Source organism: Oncorhynchus clarkii, chromosome 20, assembly GCF_045791955.1.
Source record: "Oncorhynchus clarkii lewisi isolate Uvic-CL-2024 chromosome 20, UVic_Ocla_1.0, whole genome shotgun sequence".
NCBI lineage: Eukaryota > Metazoa > Chordata > Actinopteri > Salmoniformes > Salmonidae > Oncorhynchus > Oncorhynchus clarkii.
The window spans coordinates 72,899,954-72,922,689 of NC_092166.1; the positions used below are offsets into that span (position 1 = coordinate 72,899,954).

General features: G+C 41.6%; 1 protein-coding gene across 13 annotated transcripts in view; it reads right to left on the reverse strand.

Moving 5' to 3' along the window:
- LOC139376886 (neurexin-1a-like) overlaps positions 1–22,736 on the reverse strand; it is a 574,009-nt gene that overhangs the window by 82,786 nt on the left and 468,487 nt on the right. For 10 of the 13 annotated variants that reach the window (XM_071119862.1, XM_071119864.1, XM_071119868.1 and 7 more), the window contains one exon: positions 4,953–5,275. In XM_071119862.1, the coding sequence (XP_070975963.1) occupies positions 4,953–5,275 (323 nt within the window). Of the gene's footprint in view, positions 1–4,952; positions 5,276–6,833; positions 6,924–22,736 lie in introns of all 13 variants that reach the window. The other 3 variants (XM_071119861.1, XM_071119860.1, XM_071119871.1) reach the window with 1 other exon arrangement.

Below are 22,736 nucleotides of genomic sequence, written 5' to 3' on the forward strand. Positions count from 1 at the left end.
GGTGCACCCCAGATACAAACACACTGATAATGCTGTGACAGATCATGTTGATAATGACACGCTTGTCCTGGACTCGATTATCTACATCTAGGTGATCATCTTTCTGTTTCACACAAAGAGGGCCTTTTGATGTAATGAGACAGCCGTCGATTCTGTAACTATCAGCAAATGATCCTCCTCAACACTTGATCACAATGGATATGACGGTGCTCCTTTGAGTGGTTCATACAACATGTCATCATGGACACCAGCAATGGTTGAGGAAAAAACGAATGGATTGATTATTGTTTATTGAAAATTGTGATTAATAGATTTTTTGGCAATTTTTTTCAAAGCAATTGGAGGTAATGTACATACAGTTAGATGATTCACCTATTCAGCTGAGCGAGTAGAAGTTTTATGCTTCTCTTATTTAGGTGGTGTGTACTCGACAGTATGTAGTATCTGCTCATATTGACAGTCTATCCAGAATGCATTTACACCTGTGAGCAAATATGAACATGGATGGCTTTCATTGACAGGAGTAGCACATTGCTATTCCATTAAGATGAACCGATTTGGAACAGAAATGTAGGACAGGCGCATCAGCAGCAGTATCAAGCTTCATTTCCTTCCTGACGGCCAATTCTTCGGCTTGTGTCGCGATTTAAGATAGTGCCTCATACACGGATTACAGATTAGACACAATTACAGACCATTGTCTGATCTTCCACCGTGGATTGCATGCCGCTGCTACGGTTCACGGGCCAGGACTAATCTTAGGAGGGGGGAGAAAACATTTACCCCAGATCAATATTTATGAAATGGAAACGAATAATAACATCGGAATTTACTTGCTTGGATTATTTCTTTATCTCTCTCACTGTCTCTTTCTGTCTCACTCTTTCTGTCTCTCTTTGTTTCTCTCTTTCTCTCTCTCTCTCTCTCTCTCTCTCTCTCTCTCTCTCTCTCTCTCTCTCTCTCTCTCTCTCTCACTTTTCCTTACAGTCACAAACTTGCACTGAGCTCTATGAAAACAGACAGGCAGGCAGGAAGCTAGTAAAAGAGGATGATGCCTGGGTTGGTTTCTCCCTCCCTTTGTGGACAGACAGAAATGGTCTGGAACACTCCGACGGACTCGGGAGGCATGGGGAGGGATGGAGAGAGGCTGTGTCTATTTTAGGTTCCCAATCATTGTGTCTGTATGCATTCCCTAGAAACTGAGCCATCATTTGCTATATGTGAGTCTCGACAGCCTTGAATGCAATAGAATGCAAAATGTCTTTCTGAAAAGCTCAGTTGCTTTTGGACAGCATTAATGCCTTATCCTCTGTGGCATAAATGCACATGGAGGACAGTGAGACAATTAGCCAATGAGCCGAGCTCAGGTTCCACCCAATACCCAATCAGAGAGAGGAGTCAAGGCTTGGGCTCTACCTAATATCCAATCAGAGGGATCAAGTAACTTGACTGTGCCTTTATTGATTATGTTGTCTAGACTACAATATTCTTTATTCCTAGATTTGTTTTGATTGCACAGTATTGCCCTTGCTTGTTTCTCAAAAGGGACGTTTTGATCAATTATTAATTAGTTATGCCAACACACCGCTTTGAACATGTCAGCAGTATAATATGAAAGCAGCCCCCACAGCTGAGTATCCACCCACTGTGAACACGGGAAGTAAATACTTCAACATTACCGATCTTCTTTTCACAATAAGGACAATGTGTGTATTTAAAAATAAAAGAAAATAAATCTGGATAATACCTCAAGTGCCAGAAGAAACTGCGTATTTGGAATACTTTTAGAAACTCAAAGAAAATAACGTAGTAGGATAACATTTCTTATGTTTGCTTAGAAATACAACCTATTCAGAGGGGTTGGGTTAAATGCAGAAGACACATTTCAGTTGAATGCATTCAGTTGTTGTTCCTTTCCTAATTTATCCTGCTTTTTAAGCTACCTCAACACATTTACTCTCTACTTTTACCCACAATGACCACTAGTTTTACCTCACAATTACCGCAAACGACTTCTGGGCAAAAATCCTGAAAGGTTGTGATGTGACTTAAATGACAGCCCATTCTCTTGTTATTATGTCTTTGGAGGTCAGCCAGCTAGTTTGTGAGACAGACCCCATTCCTCTGACTCCTTGACTCTTTTGGTCTGTGGCTGATCAAGCATTAGCCAGACACCTCCTTCAAGCCCAGTGCACATATACCCAAGGGGTGAACTCTAAGCCCATACCCTGGTCCATCAATTTGGCATGAAAGTGATTCAATGTTCACTGCTCTACCAAAATCACTCTCTTTTATCCCAAGACATGCAGTCGCTTCATAGCCTCGGAATTGCACAACAATTTAAACGACAACTACCCTGGTTTTCATTGGCCTCTCCTCCTTTTTTTATTTCTCTTTTATATGTTATTTTGAGCATGGAGGCAGAAAACGCCCCCTGGGCTGTGCCCTATGAAGCATCATGTGTATTTCTTCACTACAATAGTGCTTGAGGAGGCCACCCCACATAGTGCTGTCTCTCCCTGGTGAGACACACACAAAAGCAACTTTAGAGAGGTAGGAGCAACTTACCCCTATCCTCCCCTATACACAATGACCTAAATGAGTCCTGGCCATACAGTCTAGTCTGCACGCAATCCAGCTTCCAATAGAACCAGCATTGTTAAAATGGTTGAACTATGGATTTTTTGCAAATATCTATTTAGTGAAACACATATTTATTTAGTTACTTCTTTTAAACATGTTTTGGGTTGTCTGTAAGCTCCACAAGCAAAATATCTTATTTGAAAGAACTAATAAAGCTGTCAATATTAATCATTTTCAACCATTTTTCGGAACAATAATTTATATGATGAAAATGCACCTGCATGTTTTAATTTACATGTAATTATATATAATACTTAAAATCTCTGTTTGTTTCTCCAGAAGGAGAGATTATTAAATCACTCTATTCCAATGTGTCCTTTGTCATGTTTCTAAATGTAATATGGCACATTTGATTGCAGCATATGTCTAGCAGTGTCATAGCATACATTGGCATACACAGTGATGCTATGTTAAGCTGATGGTGGGGTACCCTGCTGCAGACGTGATTCACCCTCTGTTATTGAGGTCAGATGCATCATCGAACAGCTAAGAGCACATAACACAACACATACTACGTGTAATATTAGGACAGTTATGAGAACATCCGTATTGTGTAAGTTGTTGGGTAAGCATGTAATGCGCACTGACTGAACAAAATATTAAGAACACCTGCTCTTTCATGACATACAGTGCCTCCAGAAAGTATTCATACCCCTTGATTTATTGCACATTTTGTTGTGTTACAGCCTGAATTCAAAATGTATTAAATAAACCAATTTCTCACCCATCTACACACAATAACTCATACTCACAAAGTGAAAACATGTTTTTAGAAATGTTTGCAAATGTATTGAAATTGTATATCAGTATTCACTCCATGAATCAATACTTTGTAGAAGCACCTTTAGCAGTGATAACAGCTGTGAATCTTTCTGGGTAAGTCACAAAGAGCTTTCTACACCATTATTCTTTAAACATTTCAGACTGAACCAGGTTTTTCTCTAGGATTTTGCCTGTGCTTAGCTCCATTCTGTTTCTTTCTTATCCTGAAAAACTCCCCCGTCCTTAACGATTACAAGTATACCAATACAGTAGCATGATGCAGCCCCCTTGAAAATATGGAGAGTAGTAATCATTAATGTGTTGTATTGGATTTGCCACAAACATAACACTTTGTATTCAGGACAAAAATGTAATTGATTTTCAAAATGTTTCTGCAGTATTACTTTAGTGCCTTGTTGCAAACAGGATGCATGTTTTGGAATATTTTTATTGTGTACAAGCTTCCTTCTTTTCACTCTGTCAATTCGGTTAGTATTGTGGAGTAACTACAATGTTGTTGATGCATCCTCAGTTTTCTCCTATCACAGTCATTATACTCTAACTCTTTTAAAGTCACCATTGGCCCCATGGTGAAATCAATGAGTGGTTTCCTTCCTCTCTGGCAAATGAGTTAGGAAGGATCCCTGTACCTTTGTTGTGAATACTTTCTGAAGGCACTGTAGACTGACCAGGTGAATACAGGTGAACGCTATGATCCCTTATTTATGTAATTTGTTAAATCCACTTCAATATGTGTAGATGAAGGGGAGGAGACAAGTTAAAGATAGATTTTTTTGTCTTGAGACAATTGAGACATGGATTGTGTGTGTGTGCCATTCAGAGGGTGAATGGGAAAGACAAAATATTTTTTCAAAGTGCGTTTGAGCGGGGTATGGTAGTAAGTGCCAGGCGCACCGGTTTGTGTCAAGAACTACAACACTGCTGGGTTTTGTCACGCTCAACAGTTTCCCGTGTGTATCAAAAATGGTCCACCACCCAAAGGACATCCAGCCAACTTGACACAACTGTGAGAATCATTGGAGTCAAAAAGGGCCAGCATACCTCTGAGGGTAAAAGGGGGTGCAACTCAATATTAGGAAGGTGTTTCTAATAGGTTGAACACTCAGTGTACGTCAAATGCATGCAGTGACCTTTCAAACGGTTTGAGGTCATGATGAAACATACATTCCAGAAAATAAAATACAATAATGTAAGCCGCAGATAACCACAAAATGAGTCAAATTTGTTTGTGCTTTTCTTGAAAACTCTTAAGGTCATTGTCATGCCAAGTTTGGCATGTGAACAAACATCGGAGTTGGCTATACAGCAGAAACTGATCTGGGACCAGGCAGAGAACAAAAACATACACACAAAAGAAGACGACTGATAGGTTTGGGCCCTGCATTGCGGCTGCCCTCTGCTCCAGCCTCTAATGTGTGTTTGTGTGAATGTGTGTGTGTATCGTCGTTGGATAAAAGAAGAATATAAATGTCCCTCTCTCATGGACGAATGAAGTATATATTTTATTAAGTTCTGAGTTCTCCTACCTGTTGAGGTTCCCGTGGCGTTGTCTGCTTCACCCTCCTACTGGACGCTGTCGTCGTGGTGATCTCCATAATGGATGTGGACGTCTCCGACCGGTTGGCTGTGTTGGCACTCGACTGTGGCGTGATGGACGAGGGCGAGTCCCCCACCAGCCTCACGCTGCCCTGGATGCGGATGTTACGATCTCCTTCTGTGGCCATGTTGAACACCTTCAGCCCGTTATAGTAGAGACCTGAGAGCTGGCCCTGAAACGGGCGACTCCTGTCCCGGTCCCAGCCACCTATCTGTATGGTGGTCTGGCTGTTGAAGATAGTGAGCTGCCGACCTGCGGGAAAACAACGTTACATATATACGAGAATGTATGTTGGACGGACTCTGCCGCCACAAATTCCCTACTTGTACTTTTAGTCACAACAGAAATCCAAAACAAAAGAGTGATGAAAAATAATCGCGCATAAGAAAAATGACAGATTATTTGCCCAGTCGGCTAATGAGTCGCGATAAATTACCCGTTGCTAGAGGCAAACCTCTCATGGTAATTTATTGCGGTTTGAATGATGGGATGGCTATGGAACAAAGGGAGAAAGAATAAAGAAAAACATTTACAGTTGTTGTAAATTAATGCACTGTAGCTTTGCTAAAAGGACAATCAAATCAACTTAACTGCAGGGAGGACATTAATCCTGGTAGGCGTGTGAATCTTGTCGCATTACTTCACAGCAATGTACTAAACTGCAATTGATTTATTCCTTGAAATAATAAGACAATCTTGGAAGTGTGAGTTTTTACTGCATAAGTAAAGGAATAAAAAAAGGGACAGATTGTCCATGAGAAAATGTCTGTGGAGAAAATAGACCTGACAGATGTGTCATCCTATAGTGTCCAATTATCCTCTTTGAATAGCTTCATACTTTAATTCCTTTGAAAACACCACTTTTACCATTTACTGTTTAGTTTCATTATGCGAACCAAAAAACACCATTCAAAGTTGCGGAATGTATAGACTTTTTGAGTTTCATTCCGATAATTATCATACGTTTCTAAAGCTTTGCCAAGGTTTTAAAATGTTTCCTTTTACTTTCATCATCATCATCTCAAGACCGCCTTTTAGCAAGAAGTGAACGCAACTTAAAACTTACACGTGATATGAAAAATGAGGCACGTAACAAAAGAGTCATTCCTGACAGTAAAAATAACTGAACAAACTGAACCAGAAAACATTTAAATGAAAAAGAACCATGGCACATACTAGTTGGGAGATACAACTTGTTGTTTAGAAACATACAAAAAGGCATGCACTCAAACGTTTACGTTTTATGATACATTTCCTTGATCTTCATTTCCCTATACATATTTACAAAATCTGTTAAAGGGACTCAATTTCTTTATGCCAATTAATATTGTACTCTATTTATCATTTAAATGTATTGCAGTTTAATCAGTATGATCCATTATAAACAACCACATACATGTATGTGTATCAAATATAACACTACAAATATCAACTGAATGGATCATTTAACTGGACCTTTTTTAGTTGATCATTTAGGTGTTTACATCAAATAACAACAATGATATAATAATTTATGTACATTTTAACAGTGTTGACATTACTTCAAGAAATAGTTAGATTTATGTTTACAGTCCCTTTAACCTGAAGCTGACAGACGTATTAAACAGTTGACATCTCTAAAAAGAAGAATACATTATTATATGCAAAAGTGTGCAATGTTACTAGCTAGCTACATTTAACTGTTTTAAATCATTTAGTTTGATTTAAGTTTTACTGAACATTAATTTTTTTTAAGGTTTATTGGTTACAAAAAGTATTACTGGGTTATGATCAAATTATTTTTATTTGAAGTTTTAATCAATGTTTTTACCTTTGTCGAGTAGCCATTCGTCAACTACTCGACCAAGTCGATATGGGATTCGCTGTCTAGCAATCGCCAGGCGTTCGTTATCATTGTTGCCTTTAAAGTTTAAAGAGACATTTCAGTGGTTAAAGTCTGTAAAGTCAAAGGTTAAATGTTAATACTTAATCATTGAGCTATAACAACTGCCACAAAGTTTTAAATATGTTTTTGACGTTTAAAAAAAAAACAGTTACCTACAACATTTCATCGACCCAACTTCACTTACTCAAATCATTTAATTTTAATTTTAGCCAACAAATTATTCCTATATTAATTGAGAATTAGCACGCTGAAGTTTCAACTAGGTTAGTTATGTTACTGTAGAAGCCAAAACCAAATCACAAATTTAAACATTTTCATAACATAAGTCTTGCCAAAATGATTTCCAAAAACACATTTTCTTTCTTTTCTTTCTTTCTTTTTGGCAGACTTTTTTAGCTAGTTATACATTCTCAGAATTTATCGTTTGTGAAAAACATTCAACCTTTTGCACACAGTTTATGGTTTAGAGTAGAAAACAAAGTATATATATACACATATATATATATATATATATACATAAAACATATTCCATTCCCATTTAAACAAGTTTACAAATTACCAGATAACAATAACCTAACAAAAACATCTGCAATCTACATTTCAAGAATCGAAGACACAACATATTTAGGTGTTAAAATAGGTGCACAAATACTGGAACACTATTCAAATAGCAGTGAAGGCTTTGACAACGGCTACAGTAAGTCAGGGTGATTACTAAGTTACGTAATGAAGTAGTTTAATGAGACCAAACTCTGCACTGCCCTTTGGATGTTTACCAAATGTTCACTATATAGTGCACTACATTTGATCAGGTCAAAATAGTGCAGTATGTAGGGTTTAGGGTGGTATTTGAGACACAACTTTTTAAAGACCAATCACTTCTCCAGAAAGAGAAAATTGCGACCTGCTCCAATCTTCCGGCAGATTGACAATGTTTTGTCACATCAGCCACATTAATTCTGTTTGAGCAGGTAAGGGTTCAGGGGACAAACAGTCATTTGGTGTGGAGTGTGTAGCAAGAATGAACAGCAGCATCAGTGATTGGAGAAGGGATGGGAAGAGACATAGAGAGAGACAGAGAGAGATACGGATAGGGATGGATATGAGAGAGAGAGAGAAAGAGAGAGAGAGGACAGGCATTGACTGGGATGGATAGTAGCAGGGTTGGAGGGGTTGAAGGAGGTCACGCTCCGAGCTCGTGACTCAGATACAAAGCAGATCTCACAGGAACTAAGTCTGACTCAACAGGATGAGATGGCAAGTTGGATCGGCCTTGCAAAGGATTATTTTAATCATGTCAGTTGGAGTTAAGAGATCAAGTAGACAGTCAAAGTGTATAGGATGTGTACTCCCCACACTCTATCTTCCCTATTCCCCACATGGAAGCTGCATGAAGGTCTGAGTGTGAAAGGTAAGAAAGATGTCTGTCATCCTGAGTTAGGAGATCAAGCCATACAGACAAATGATAAAATATCCACCCCCCATATCTTAACTGTCTACACAGCACATGGTGAGAGTACTTAGAGTGGAGGAAGGTCTGGTAAGGTGGGTGAGTAGGCTACTCACCGTGTGTTTGGCTGAATAAGCTACTGACAGTCTGAACTTGTGACAGGGAGGTGAATGAGTGTTGCCTAGCCACCCAGACTCCTTGCTCTGGCCAAACGCTAAGTCTCGCCCACGAACGTTAGATTGTTACCCGCAATGAGTCTGGATCTGAGTACCTCCCTGACCTTGATTGGTCCAGAAACCAATAGGTTGAGCCAGAGCCAGTGCACACGTGGGTAAATCAACGGTTTGAAAATGTGTTGTTGGCTTTGATACTCTTCATGGTTAGATACTATCAGATCGCTGATGACTTTGTTTTGTACAACTCCCCTCATGCCCCTCGTCACCACAAACGACTTCAGTGATGACAGTCTCAGACCAAACGACAGAGCAGAGTTTAGAGTCCTCAGGCTAGAAGGAGAGGCCAACTGTGATGTAAACTACAGTGATGCTGAGATACAGGCTCTGTTCCAATATCCACACAGGCATACTGTACCACTTGGACCAACTCATTGGTCTTGTTGTTAGAGTGTCCGCCCCAAGATTAGGAGTTCGATCCCCGCAGAGTCATAACAAAGACTGTAAAGATGGGACCCAAATTGTCTCTTCTTGGCACTCAGCATTAAGGAGATAGATTGTAGGTAAGGCCCTGCGATACACTAGCGTCCTGTCCAGGGGTTGTATTTGTACATCAAGCTGCCTCACACTACAGAAACAGGAGAACTGCTCCTTGTGTTCTGGTTCGCACAAGCCAAGGCTCTACCTGTACCATTTAGGATTCTATTCTCGGCTGGCATTAAGGCGGCGGTAGTGTCAAACACACATTAGTTTGCAATTTCATAATGTAAAAACTGGTGCGCTGATGTTTTCCAGGCCTAACGCCAGTCTAATATCAGTTCGCTTGCGCAAAAGATGGGCGGGGTGGAAATACTTGAGGTGTGTCCTTAAAAACATGATCCAAAGTGCTAATTTCAGACAGCCCTGAGAAGGATATTTAAGACCAAACAAGCTGGTTTTGGAGGCAACGCAGTTGGTTATGGCATGACTTTTGAAAGTGGAAATGCAGCCTATCCAGCCATGATGCACACTGCCCATTTGCACATGGAACAAGAGTAGCCTAATGTGCTTTTGGTACCTGTATACTTCATATTTAGGAACATAAGAAAACACATGTTTCTTCCCAAATTTGTTTCATTTGAATTAAAAACCAAGCATAGCCTCCCCTCCTCTCAATGAAGGCTTTTTTTTGTCTGCCCAATGGAATCGCAAGGTAGTCAAGACTGTCGATAAAGGGTTTGGCTCCTGAGGCCGCTTGGAAATGAATCTTAATCACCAAAGCTTTATTAAAATATCAATTATGAGAGGAGTAAAACAGTGAGCTGACTTTCCCTTTGTATCTATCTATGCATTGTAGGCAGGCCCACACTATTTTAGCCATGCAGGTCCTGCTTTGATGTGCGTAAAACCTTCCACAGTCTGCGCTGTTTTAAAATGATATGCCCACGCGGAGAAATTATGGTGGTTGTAAATGTGACTTAGCCTTTTTAAAACAAGTTGTTTTTTCGTTTTGTTTAGAATTTTATTTGAATTATTCATTCTTTATAGGCCTTATCTATTATGAACGTAATCGTTCTCATTGACAATGTTTGGCATGTCCATGCTCAGCCATAATGCAATTTACAGTAGGCCTAGACCCTATATCAGTGTGAATGCTTCTGAAGCCATGCAATCGCTTAGCAAAATGTGGACTGCAAATGGGTTCAAGTTAACCTATTTCCCAAAGATGGGATAGGTCTACATGTTGTTATTTCATTCCTGTAAGCCATTTAACAAACTATAAAGGACTAACAGGCAATACAGGCAATACATCAAATAAATACACAATCTGAAGCAACCAGATATTTAGACAGGGAGCACGATCTGATTGGCCAGTGAGTGGACAAGCCTCGACAAACCAACAACTTATTTGTCCATCAAAATTCAGCCCTTTCACACCAATGCCAGCAAGTGCGCCGATAACTGTGATAGTGAAAATAGCTAAACTATTTCTGACACACCCTTGAACCTATAGCGCTACCACCTGCGCTTAGATGTACAATTGTGCTAATTTAGTTCAAATAGAGCCCTTAGAATGAAGCAATGTATTTTTCAAGTTTGAAGTTTTAATGGCACATGCACAAGTACAGTGAAATGCCTTCGTTGCAAACTCAAAACTCAACAATGCAATAATGCTATTGGGCATGTATTCTGTGGATTACTACAGTAGTATTGTTATTGGGACATAGTCAGTTTGGCGGGAGGGAGGGTTTGGCTATTGATGGGCCTTCATCCCTTCTGTCAAAGCTATATGACAGTGCCAGAATGTTGGTTGGTTGGGCCAGCTTTTTCACTTTGTTTGTCACCCCCGAGGGTCCAGGTTGTGTTATCTGAGAGGAGAGGAGTGGTCAGTAGGAGGAAGAGCCCTGGTTCTTCTCAACCCCTAGGATACAGAGAGGTCAGGGAAGCGAGGGAGGGAGAAGAGAGAAGGAGGAATGGAGTGAGGGAGGGAAGATGTGGGTCGTGTAGGACGAAGCAGAGCACGCTGCGGGAGAGAGCAACTCTCATTCTGGATTCCTATTACTTTTTTACTGCTTTCTTTATTTCATGACAAGCTGCAATTCTTTCTGTATGTTTATGCCTCCCAGTTATCTTCTGACAAAAGAGTAATCTCTCTTCAAATGATAGGGTTGAGAAAATTGTACAGTCTCCTTTTTAGGCTATTGGCAAGACATGTAAACACTATGTAAGACCCCTGAGAGAGAAAGAGAGAGAGCGAGAGTCTTGGGAGGGTGAGGAGACAAACAAAGACACACGCACACACACACACACACACACCGAGTAGTACACATGCTGTATACTGTATGTAGCTACTGCAGGTAATCAGACGCTATGGTTTTTTCATACTATGGACCATAGTACTACTCTCTCCATCCTCTCTTTCTGTATTAAAACTCTGATTAATTTAAGTGTGATAGCGATATCAATTACACTTCAGGGACATTTGTTTTTATATACTAACAAAACGATGCTGTGCTCTGGTTTTAAACACAGCAACACCCATACCCATTCATCGTACCCATTCATTCTGTTCTAGACAGAGTACATGGTGATCTGGGCAAGGGAACGACGGTACAGGGACAAACCTCTACCTTATCTCCCACCTCCAGACAGCAGTGATTGGGACTGAGACGCCCCCCCTGTCCCCCCAGTCTCAGTTGACCTGGCTCACCCATGCTTCTTGTTTTCTTTGTGTTAATAAAGTGGTCAGATAAGACCTGGCTTTCATCTCATTACAAGCTCTGAGAACAACGCCCCCTCGCTCTCTGCTCCACATTAAATGAACAAAATATGAAAATGGTTTCTTCCACTGTTCCTTTAGAGAGAGGGCTGGGAAAGAATTAAGCAGGAGGAGAAGATGGAGATGGAAGAATTTGTCTGATATTATTAAATACGTTTTATTTTTTATATATATAAGGGACTTGGGCATAAGAAAGCGCCAGTGCACTGTTTATTGTTTTGTAGCTTTTCATTTGGACTCACCAATGGTCTGATTGGTTGTACACTAGATTGAACTGGAGCTCACAGAGACAGAATACAGTGTGTGTGTGTGTTTGTAAACCAGCGCAGACAGAATAATACAATCGACTGCCTGCCACGTGGATGGCGTTGCGTGTCATTACTGATTGTTCACTACTTCTGATTCATTACTGCTCCTGCAGCCATGGCTAAAAGAGCAGAAACAAATCAAACCTTCCCCTTCCGGGTCTGACCCTGAGAGGAGAAGGGACGGAGAGGGAGAAGAGAAAGAGAGAGGGGGGATATGAGAAAGAGATCAAGAGAAGGAGAGGGGGAGAGAAAGAGACAAAGAGTGAGCAGTAATGAGAAAGATAGAGGAAAGAAGGGATCAAGATCAAAAGAGGAGGGAGGGTAGGATGGAGAGAGTGAGAAAGGGAATGAGAGAGCGGAGTTAAAGAGAGCAAGGGAGCTTTGTAAGTGCATCATGCTCTGATAACAGTAGAAGAATAAGGCCAGGGCTCCCTAGTCCATTCTCTTTGTGTGCTGTGTGGTAGACAGGCTTTTAGCATTAGCTGTTCCCTCCAACAGAGTAGTTTACTACCCTGCTACTGTACCCTCTGGGCCTCACGCAGACAGAATATGTGTGTGTGTGTGTGTGTGTGTGTGTGTGTGTGTGTGTGTGTGTGTGTCTGCTACCCTGCTACAGTACCCTCTGGGCTTGACAGCACCATTGTTATGGTATGACTTCCATGACCCAGACTCTGGATAAGGAAGAGGGTCTGATTTCTGAGGCTGCCTGTCCAACTCTTTTGTACTCCACATAAAGAGGGAACGAAAGGGGAAGAAGGAAAAAGAACGAGAGAAAGGAAAGAGAACTGGGCATCTAAGACAAATGGATGGGTTATTTTGAGTCTGCATCTACTTCCCAAATGGCACCCTATTCCCCTTTATAGTGCACTACTTTTGACCAGGGCCAATAGGGAAACCCATAGGACTCTGGTCAAAAGAAGTGCAGTATTTAGAAAATATGGTGTCATTTGGAATGCACACGGAGCCTCTGATAATTGGGCTAAGGACATTCTAATGCCTCAATAAATGGGTATGATGTGACCTTTTAATGAGATTATACCAGGGAAGGCACTTGTGGTGCAATTATTCCCCCCTGCTTTTCACAATGGTGATCCCCTCCATTCCTCCACCCTTTTAATATTTTTCTCTCTCTCTCTCTCTCTCTCTCTCTCTCTCTCTCTCTCTCTCTCTCTCTCCCTCGCTCTCTCTCTCTCTCTCTCTCTCTCTCTCTCTCTCTCTCTCTCTCTCTCTCTCTCTCTCTCTCTCTCTCTCTCTCTCTCTCTCCCTCGCTCTCTCTCTCTCTCTCTCTCTCTCTCTCTCTCTCTCTCTCTCTCTCTATCTCTATATACGTATATATATATATATTTATCTCCCCGAATCTCTCTCTCTATTTCTCTATCTTCCCATCTTTTTTTCTCTCTGCCTCTCTCTCTCTCTCTCTCTCTCTCTCTCTCTCTCTCTCTCTATCTCTCTCTATCTCTCTCTCTCTATCTCTATATACGTATATATATATATTTATCTCCCCGAATCTCTCTCTCTATTTCTCTATCTTCCCATCTTTTTTTCTCTCTGCCTCTCTCTCTCTCTCTCTCTCTCTCTCTCTCTCTTTCTTTTTGTCATCATTCCATATCCTCAGCGTCTGCTCTTATTATGATGTCACTCTGGAACCTGCCAGTGGCCAGTGGCTGGGGGGCGGCCATTACCCTGCTGCCTGTAGTTCTGCCTCGGTCTGTGACAGTCTGCATCCCAAATGGTACCCAATTGCCTATTGCCAGACTGACAGAGGCATTGATGGAGGCTCATCAACACATAGAGGAGCTGGGAGAAATACAGTATTAGGGATAGTTAAGTGGGGAGGGCTCGGGAAAAGGGAGGGGGATGCTGTACAGTAATTGTGATTAGAAGTAATTGACTTGTGTTATAGGATGGCATGTAAGCAGAGATAATACTCACACAGGGCATCATTTACTCTAGGATGTTTGCATTGAACTAGCCATTTTTTTTACTGGTAGTTAACTAGTTAGGACTTGAATCTGGTAAGAAATGTCAATAATGATTTAGAATCAAATGAGACATTCCCTCTCATCCCCTATTGAAAAAATATATAATTTGAATATGCGTCTGTTGATTAGATCTTGTTTGGAAATTCAAAACTACCGTTGTAACATAATATTGGACTGCATATCCATGTTTGACGTTATTTTATATAATTATCAAAGATGTGCCCTGTAAAGTCAAAGATGTGCCCTGTAAAGTCAAAGATGTGCCCTGTAAAGTCAAAGATGTGCCCTGTAAAGTCAAAGATGTGCCCTGTAAAGTCAAAGATGTGCCCTGTAAAGTCAAAGATGTGCCCTGTAAAGTCAAAGATGTGCCCTGTAAAGTCAAAGATGTGCCCTGTAAAGTCAAAGATGTGCCCTGTAAAGTCAAAGATGTGCCCTGTAAAGTCAAAGATGTGCCCTGTAAAGTCAAAGATGTGCCCTGTAAAGTCAAAGATGTGCCCTGTAAAGTCAAAGATGTGCCCTGTAAAGTCAAAGATGTGCCCTGTAAAGTCAAAGATGTGCCCTGTAAAGTCAAAGATGTGCCCTGTAAAGTCAAAGATGTCCAACAAAGCCAGAATTACAATGAGTGACACCAGTAGGACAGTCTTTGTTAAGGCTGTAGGTTTATAATAATATATCACCATCATATGTTCAGCATTTTTTCTGCTAGATGTGAAATACAAGGATATGTAATTACTAGACACAGTTCTTCTTATCTCTCTCCTAACTCCTCTTCCCTCCCCCATTTTTAGTTACATTTAAATTCATTCGGGTGGTTTATCAGTGGTATCATAGAGCTGACTATGGTAAAGTGGCACAAATCAAATTAAGCTCACTTAAGATTTATATATATATTTTTTTGCGATGACTTTGAAAAACTTTATTCGGAAAGTTACATTCATTTCATGGCCTTTTACAGAAGTCCATATCAAGGTCAAATGAAAAAAGAAAATAAACAGGACTGCTCATTTAGTTTTGGAGATGGAGGAAATGTCAATCATGTTTGTGTGTGCATAATATGTCTCTCGTTTATAAATGAGGTCCAGAAAATACCAACCAAAGCTTCTCAATAAGATGTGTCTGTGTCTGCATTCACCATGCACTTATGTGTACTTATTGACAATGGCTAAAGAAACCACTTCCATTGGAAATAAGCTGTAGCCACACAAATGATGTTTAATCAGTTCAAAGTAGCAAGTGTTGTACTTGTTATTTAATTGCATGTTTGATAATGAAGGTCATTCCAATATATTGGTTAGGAAATAAAACTAAAAATGATAACTCAATGTGAATGTTTAGCTGACAAGTATTTCATTTAGACTTCGCTGATATGGACCGTTATATAATAGGTTAAATAATATATTTTCTTTGTAAAATATGGGCTTGAGTCCGATTGCAGATTTAGACAGCCAATTCATTCTAGACTCTTGACTCAGACATTCCGGAGGAGTTCTTGAACACAATTATTTCTGTCTTTCCCTCTGTGAGTTTAGTCTGCCGTTGAGAAATATTGTTGGTAAGTGAATGATTTGTAATTACTGTTCTCTATACACCAAATGAAAACCAGTGACTGAATTGATTAGAGAGCTAACCAACCTTCAACTAAATTAATCCACTTCCTTCTAGAAGTAGTTCTGTGCAACGATGAATCTTCAGAGTATTTTTGAGTATTTCAGTTTTTTGGGGCAAAGCCACAAAGGGGCTGTCTCAGAGAGTAACCAAATGAGTAAAAAGTGTTCAAATATCCTAAAGACTTACAGTATTAATGTGTGTGTGCGTGTGGGTATGCGTCTTTGTGTGCACGTGTAAATACAGTATGTATGTGTGTGTGTGTGTTTCTGTCTGTCTGTGTGTTTCAAATCAAATCAAACTTTATTTGCAACATGCGCCGAATACAACAAGTGTAGACTTTAACGTGAAATGCTTACTTCCAAGCCCTTAACCAACAATGCAGTTCAAGAAGATGAAAATATTTACCAAGTAGGCGAAAATAAAAAGTAATAATAAAAAGTAACACAATAAGAATAACAATAACGAGGCTATATACAGGGGGCACCGGTACCAAGTCAGTGTGCAGGGGTACAGGTTAGATGAGGTAATGTACATGTAGGTGGGGGTGAAGTGACTCTGCTTAGGTAACAAACAAACAGCGAGTAGCAGCAGTGTACAAGAGGGGTGGGGGTCAATGTAAATAGTCCGGTGGCGATTTTTATGAATTGTTCAGCAGTCTAGCCTTTTGGTCCTAGACTTGGCGCTCCGGTACTGCTTCCCGTGCGTTAGCAGAGAAAACAGTCTATAATGATGGTGTTGGAGTTGTGCCTGGCCGTGCAGTCATGAGTGAACAGGGAGTACAGGAGGGAAGTGAGCACACACCCCTGAGGGGCCCCCATTTTGAGGATCAGCATGGCAGATGTGTTGTTGCCTACTCTTACCACCTGGGGGTGGACCGTCAGGAAGTGCAGGTTGCAGAGGGAGGTGTTTAGTCCCAGAGTCCTTAGCTTAGTAATGCACTTCGTGGGCACTATAGTGTTGAACGCTGAGCTGTGGTCAATGAACAGCATTCTCACATAGGTGTTCCTTTTGTCCAGGTGAGAAAGGGCAGTGTGGAGTGCGATTGAGATTGTGTCATCTGTCGATCTGTTGGGGCGGTATGTGAATTGGAGTGGGTCAGGGGTGTCTGGGAGAATGCTGTTGACCATCCTTTCAAAGCACTTCCGCTGTGAGTGCCATGGGGCGGTAATCATTTAGGCAGGGGGACTATGGTGGTCTGCTTGAAACATATAGGTATTATAGACTTGGTCAGGGAGAGGTTGAAAATGTCAGTGAAGACACTTGACAGATGCTTTGAGTACACGTCCTGGTAATCCGTCTCGCCCGGTGGCTTTGTGAATATTGACCTGTTTATTAAAGGTTTGGTTCACATGGCTACCGAGAGCATTATCACACAGTCATCCAGAAGAGCTGGTGCTCTTGTGCATGCTTCAGTGTTGCTTGCCTCGAAGCGAGCATAAATGGCATTTAGCTCGTCTGGCAGGCTCGCGTCACTGGGCAGCTCGTGTCTGGGTTTCCCTTTGTAGTCCGTAATAGTTTTCAAGCCCTGCCATATCCGATGAGAGTCAGAGCCGGTGTAGTAGGATTCAATCTTAATCCTGTATTGACGCTTTGCTTGTTTGATTCATCTGAGGGCATAGCGGGATTTCTTATAAGCGCCCGGATTAGTCTCCCGCTCCTAGAAAGTAGCAGCAATAGCCTTTAGCTCGATGCAGATGTTGCCTGTAATCTATGGCTTCTGGTTGGGATATGTACATACAGTCACTGGGGGGGGGGGGGGGGGGGGGGGGCATCATCGATGCACTTATTGATGAAGCCGATGGCTGAGGTGGTGTATTCCTCAATGCGATTGGATGACTCCCGGGAACATATTCCAGTCTGTGCTAACAAAACAGTCCTGTAGTGTAGCATCCGCGTCATCTGACCACTTCCGTATTGAGTGAGTCACTGGTACTTCCTGCTTTAGTTTTTGCATGTAAGCAGGAATCAGGAGGATAGAATTATGGTCAGAATTGCCAAATGGAGGGCGGGGGACAGCTTTGTATGGGTCTCTGTGTGTGGAGTAAAGGTGATTTTTGTCCCTTGTTGCACATGTGACATGCTGGTAAAAATTAGGTAGAACTGATTTAAGTTTGCCTGCATTAAAGTCCCCGGCCACTAGGAGCGCCGCTTCTGGGTTAGCATTTTCTTCTTTGCTTATGACCTTATAGAGTTGGCTGAGAGCGGTTTTAGTGCCAGCTTCGCTTTGTGGTGGTAAATAGATGGCTACGAATAATACAGTTGAGAACTCTCCTGGTAGATAGTGTGGTCGACAGCTTGTCATAAGGTACTCTACCTCAGGAGAGCAATACCTCAAGACTTCTTTAATATTAAACATGGTGCACCAGCTGATATTGACAAAAAGACACACACCCCCACCCCTCGTTTTACCAGAGGTAGCGTCTCTGTTCTGCCGGTGGATGGAAAATCCTGCCAGCTCTATATTGTCCATTTCTTTGTTCAGCCACATCTCGGTGAAACACAAGATGTTGCAGTTTTTAATGTCCCTTTGGTAGGATAATCTTAATATTAGGTCATCAATGTTATTTTCTAACGATTGCACGTTAGGAAGAAGAATGGAAGGCATTGGGAGTTTACTCGCTCGCCTCCGGATTCTCAGAAGGATCCCCGATCTGCATCCCCTTTTCTTGCGTCTTTTCTTCATGCAAAAGGCGTGGATCTTGGCCTGTTTCAGTGAAAGCAGGATATCCTTCTCGATGGACTCTTTAAAGGAAAAGGTTTCTTCCAGTCCGTGGTAAGTAATCGCTTTTCTGATGTACAGAAGTTCTTTTCAGTCATAAGAGATGGTAGCAGCAACATTATGTACACAATAAGTTAAAAAATAAGTTACACAAAACGAAAAAAAAAAAAAAAATTGCACAATTGGTTGGGAGAAAGTAAAACGTCAGCCATAGTCTGTCTGTCCGTCTGTGTGCCTGTCCGTCTGTGTTTCTGTCCGTCTGTGTGCCTGTCCGTCTGTGTGCCTGTCTGCCTGTGTGCCTGTCTATCTGTGTGCCTGCCCGTCTGTCTTTCTGTCAGTCTGTGTTTCTGTCTGTCTGTGTGCCTGTCTGCCTGTGTGCCTGTCTATCTGTGTGCCTGTCCGTCTGTGTGCCTGTCCGTCTATGTGTCTGTGGAACAGTGAGTCTCTCTATTGCACAGCTAAGATCTTATAGAAACCATAGAGCCAGTCAGTCTATTAACCCTACGGTGTATTCTGTGTTCCTCCATGTTCACTGCACGTCACAAGACATTAATTTCCCCCCATCTACCTGAGGCGAGGAGTGACGAGTGAATCTGTCCCCAGCCATAAAAACCCTCTTTAGTGTGGGTGAAAGCACTGGGCCGCCTGAAAAGGTCAACAAACAATACAGAAGAAGGAGAGGTGGGAGAGACAGGTTGAAATCATCTCTGGTTTGTACTCATGCCAAGATGGTTGAGTTAGACTCAGGCAATCCTGATCCTATGAGCTATGCCCCTCCCCTATGTCTCCTCTCCTCACATAGGGCTGCTACGAGGAATTCCAGAAGTGGATTCTTAATCCTCAAAACCAGTGGTGATATCAAATATTTGTGATATATTATCAATACATTAGCGCTAACAATATTACTGTGCCAACGTAGATGTCCTATTTCATACAGAGATATTAAAACAATTTGTATGTTGATGTAGTGCCCATCGATTATGAATGTTTCAACTGCTGTGTTGAGAAATCATGTTTTTACCATCAGTTTCTGTTTCAAAGAGCACCAAAACCTACAATAACCATGAGCCTCACGGTCTGTATCGTCCAATCACAGAGCAGATACAAGTCACGTGATCTATTAGCGAATCACTTGTTCCCTAACAGATTTTTTTAAATAGATTTTATTTCACCTTTATTTAACCAGATAGGCCAGTTGAGAACAAGTTCTCATTTACAACTGTGATGTGGCCAAGATAGAGCAAAGCAGTGCGACACAAACAACACAGTTACACATGGGATAAACAAACTTACGGTCAATAACACAATATAAAAGTATAGATACAGTGTGTGCAAATGTAGTAAGGTTAGGGAGGTAAGGCAATAAATAGGCTATAGTGGTGAAATAATTACAATTTAGCAATTAAACACTGGAGTGATAGAATGTGCAAGTAGAGATACTGGGGTGCAAAGGAGCAAAAAAATAAAAAACAATACAGGGATGAGGTAGTTCGGCGGGCTATTTACAGATGGGCTGTGTACAATTGCAATGATTGATAAGCTGCTCTGACAGCTGGTGCTTAAAGTTAGTGAGGGAGATAGAAGTCTCCAGCTTCAGTGAAGTTTGCAATTCATTCCAGTCTTTGGCAGCAGAGAACTGGAAGGAAAGAAGGCCAAAGAGGAGTTGGCTTTGGGGGTGACCAGTGAAATATACCTGCTGGAGCGCGTGCTGCTATGGTGACCAGTGAGCTGAGATAAGGCAGGGCTTTACCTAGCAAAGACTTATAGATGATCTGTAGCCAGTGGGTTTGGCGATGAATATGAAGCGAGGGCCAGCCAACGAGAGCATACAGTTCGCAGTGGTGGTGTAGTATATGGGGCTTTGGTGACAAAATGGATGGCACTGTGATAGACTACATCTAATTTGCTGTGTAGAGTGTTGGAGGCTATTTTGTAAATTATATCGCCGAAGTCAAGGATCGGTAGGATAGTCAGTTTTACGAGGGTATGTTTGGCAGCATGAGTGAAGGATGCTTTGTTGCAAAATAGGAAGCTAATTCTAGATTTAATTTTGGATTGGAGATGCTTAATGTGATTCTGGAAAGAGAGTTTACAGTCTAACCAGACACCTAGGTATTTGTAGTTGTCCACATATTCTAAGTCAGAACCGTCCAGAGTAGTGATGCTAGACGCTAGACGGGCGGGCAGGTACGGGCAGCGATCGGTTGAAGAGCATGCATTTAGTTTTATTTGCATTTAAGAGCTGTTGGAGGCCACGGAAGAAGTGTTGAATGGCATTGAAGCTCGTCTGGAGGTTTGTTAACACAGTGTCCAAAGAATGGCCAGAAGTATACAGAATGGTGTCGTCTGCGTAGAGGTGGGTCAGAGAATCACCCGCAGCAAGAGCGACATCATTGATGTATAAAGAGAAAAGAGTCGGCCTGAGAATTGAACCCTGTGGCACCCCCATAAAGACTGCCAGAGGTCCGGACAACAGGCCTTCCGATTTGACACACTGAACTCTATATGAGGAGTAGTTGGTGAACCAGGCGAGGCAGTCATTTGAGAAACCAAGGCTGTTGAGTCTGCTGATAAGAATGTGGTGATTGACAGAGTTGAAAGCCTTGGCCAATTCGATGAATACGGCTGCACAGTATTGTTATGATATCATTTAGGACCTTGAGCGTGGCTGAGGCGTGGCTGAGGTGCACCCATGACCAGCTCGGAAACCAGATTACATAGCGGAGAAGGTACGGTGGTATTCAAAATGGTCGGTGATCTGTTTGTTAACTTGACTTTCAAAGACTTTAGAAAGGCAGAGTAGGATAGATATAGGTCTGTAACAGTTTGGCTCTAGAGTGTCACCCACATTGAAGAGGGGGATTACCGCGGCAGCTTTCCAATCTTTAGGGATCTCAGAAAGAGGTTGAACAGGCTAGTAATAGGGGTTGCAACAATTGTGGCGGATAATTTTAGAAAGATTGTCTAGCCCGGCTGATTTGTAGGGGTCCAGATTTTGCAGCTCTTTCAGAGCATCAGCTATCTGGATTTGGGTGAAGGAGAAATGGTGGAGGCTTCGGCAAGTTGCTGTGGGGAGGGGAGAGCTGTTGACCGGGGCAGGGGTAGCCAGGTGGAAAGCATGGCCAGCCGTAGATAAATGCTTATTGAAATTCTTGATTATCGTAGATTTATCGGTGGTGACAGTGCTTCCTAGCCTCAGTGCAGTGGGCAGCTGGAAGGAGGTGCTCTTATTTTCCATGGACTTTACAGTGTCCCAGAACTTTTTGGAGTTTGTGCTACAGGATGCAAATGTCTGTTTGAGAAAGCTAGCCTTTGCTTTCCTTACTGCCTGTGTATATTGGTTCCTCACATGACTTGTATCTGCTTTGTAATTGGACAATATAGCAGCTATCGAGTGACATCATGTGTTTGCTAAAAGAACATGTGACTTGTATCTGCTCTGTGATTGGACTATGCAGACCGCTGCAGTTCAAACTCATAATAGACACACCCTTGTCCACTTACCCTCGCCTTATGCCCTTGGGGGAATCCCCGTCGGCGTCTTGGAGGACGGTCCAAATTATTAGCCAAGCAAGGGAAGTTTGCAACATCAGCACCTCAGCCATAATTTTTTGTCGAGTTTGCAAGTGTACAATTATGTTCACTACAGGGCCTGAAACGCCCCATAATTAAATTTGCATCGACTGCACATCCGCTAAGAAAAGTCAGAGAAAACTTAAAAACATCATCAATGGAGAAGTCAACATACAAGTGTAAGTAAAAACAAATGCAAATAATTTAGAAATTGTGCTACTAATACACATGACGACACAAACAGTTCTTGTAAAAAGTAAATATGTTTTTGTTTGGTTATCTTTTGGAAATTGTAGAAATAAAACAGTTTCCTTCTTCAGAAGTTAATTCATTTGCTAGCTATCATACAGTAGGTGTATATTAATAATTATATATTTAATATAAGTAGACATGCACTCATAATTGACTGTAGCACATATAAAGCACCCACAAGCTACCGGTGGCTGAAAACACAATCATTGCTAGATGAACGAGTGATGTATTTCCGGCCAAGGATGGTCCATTTAAAAATCATTCCTTCCTCCCTCGCCCCTTGCCCTGCAAGTGTATACTCGTCATTATACGTCATCAGAAGTGTCCACTTCATTTGAGGGCTGAGGGGATAGGGTGTGTCTTTTAAGTGTTTGGACCGCAGACACAGTGTTGTACCCGTGACTTTTTTTCATATACCATAGTTTCTTTCCAAGCGATTTCTAATATTTTGTATGAGCGGTTCACCCCATTCAGGGAGGCCTGTTGGAGCCCTATACAAGGCAA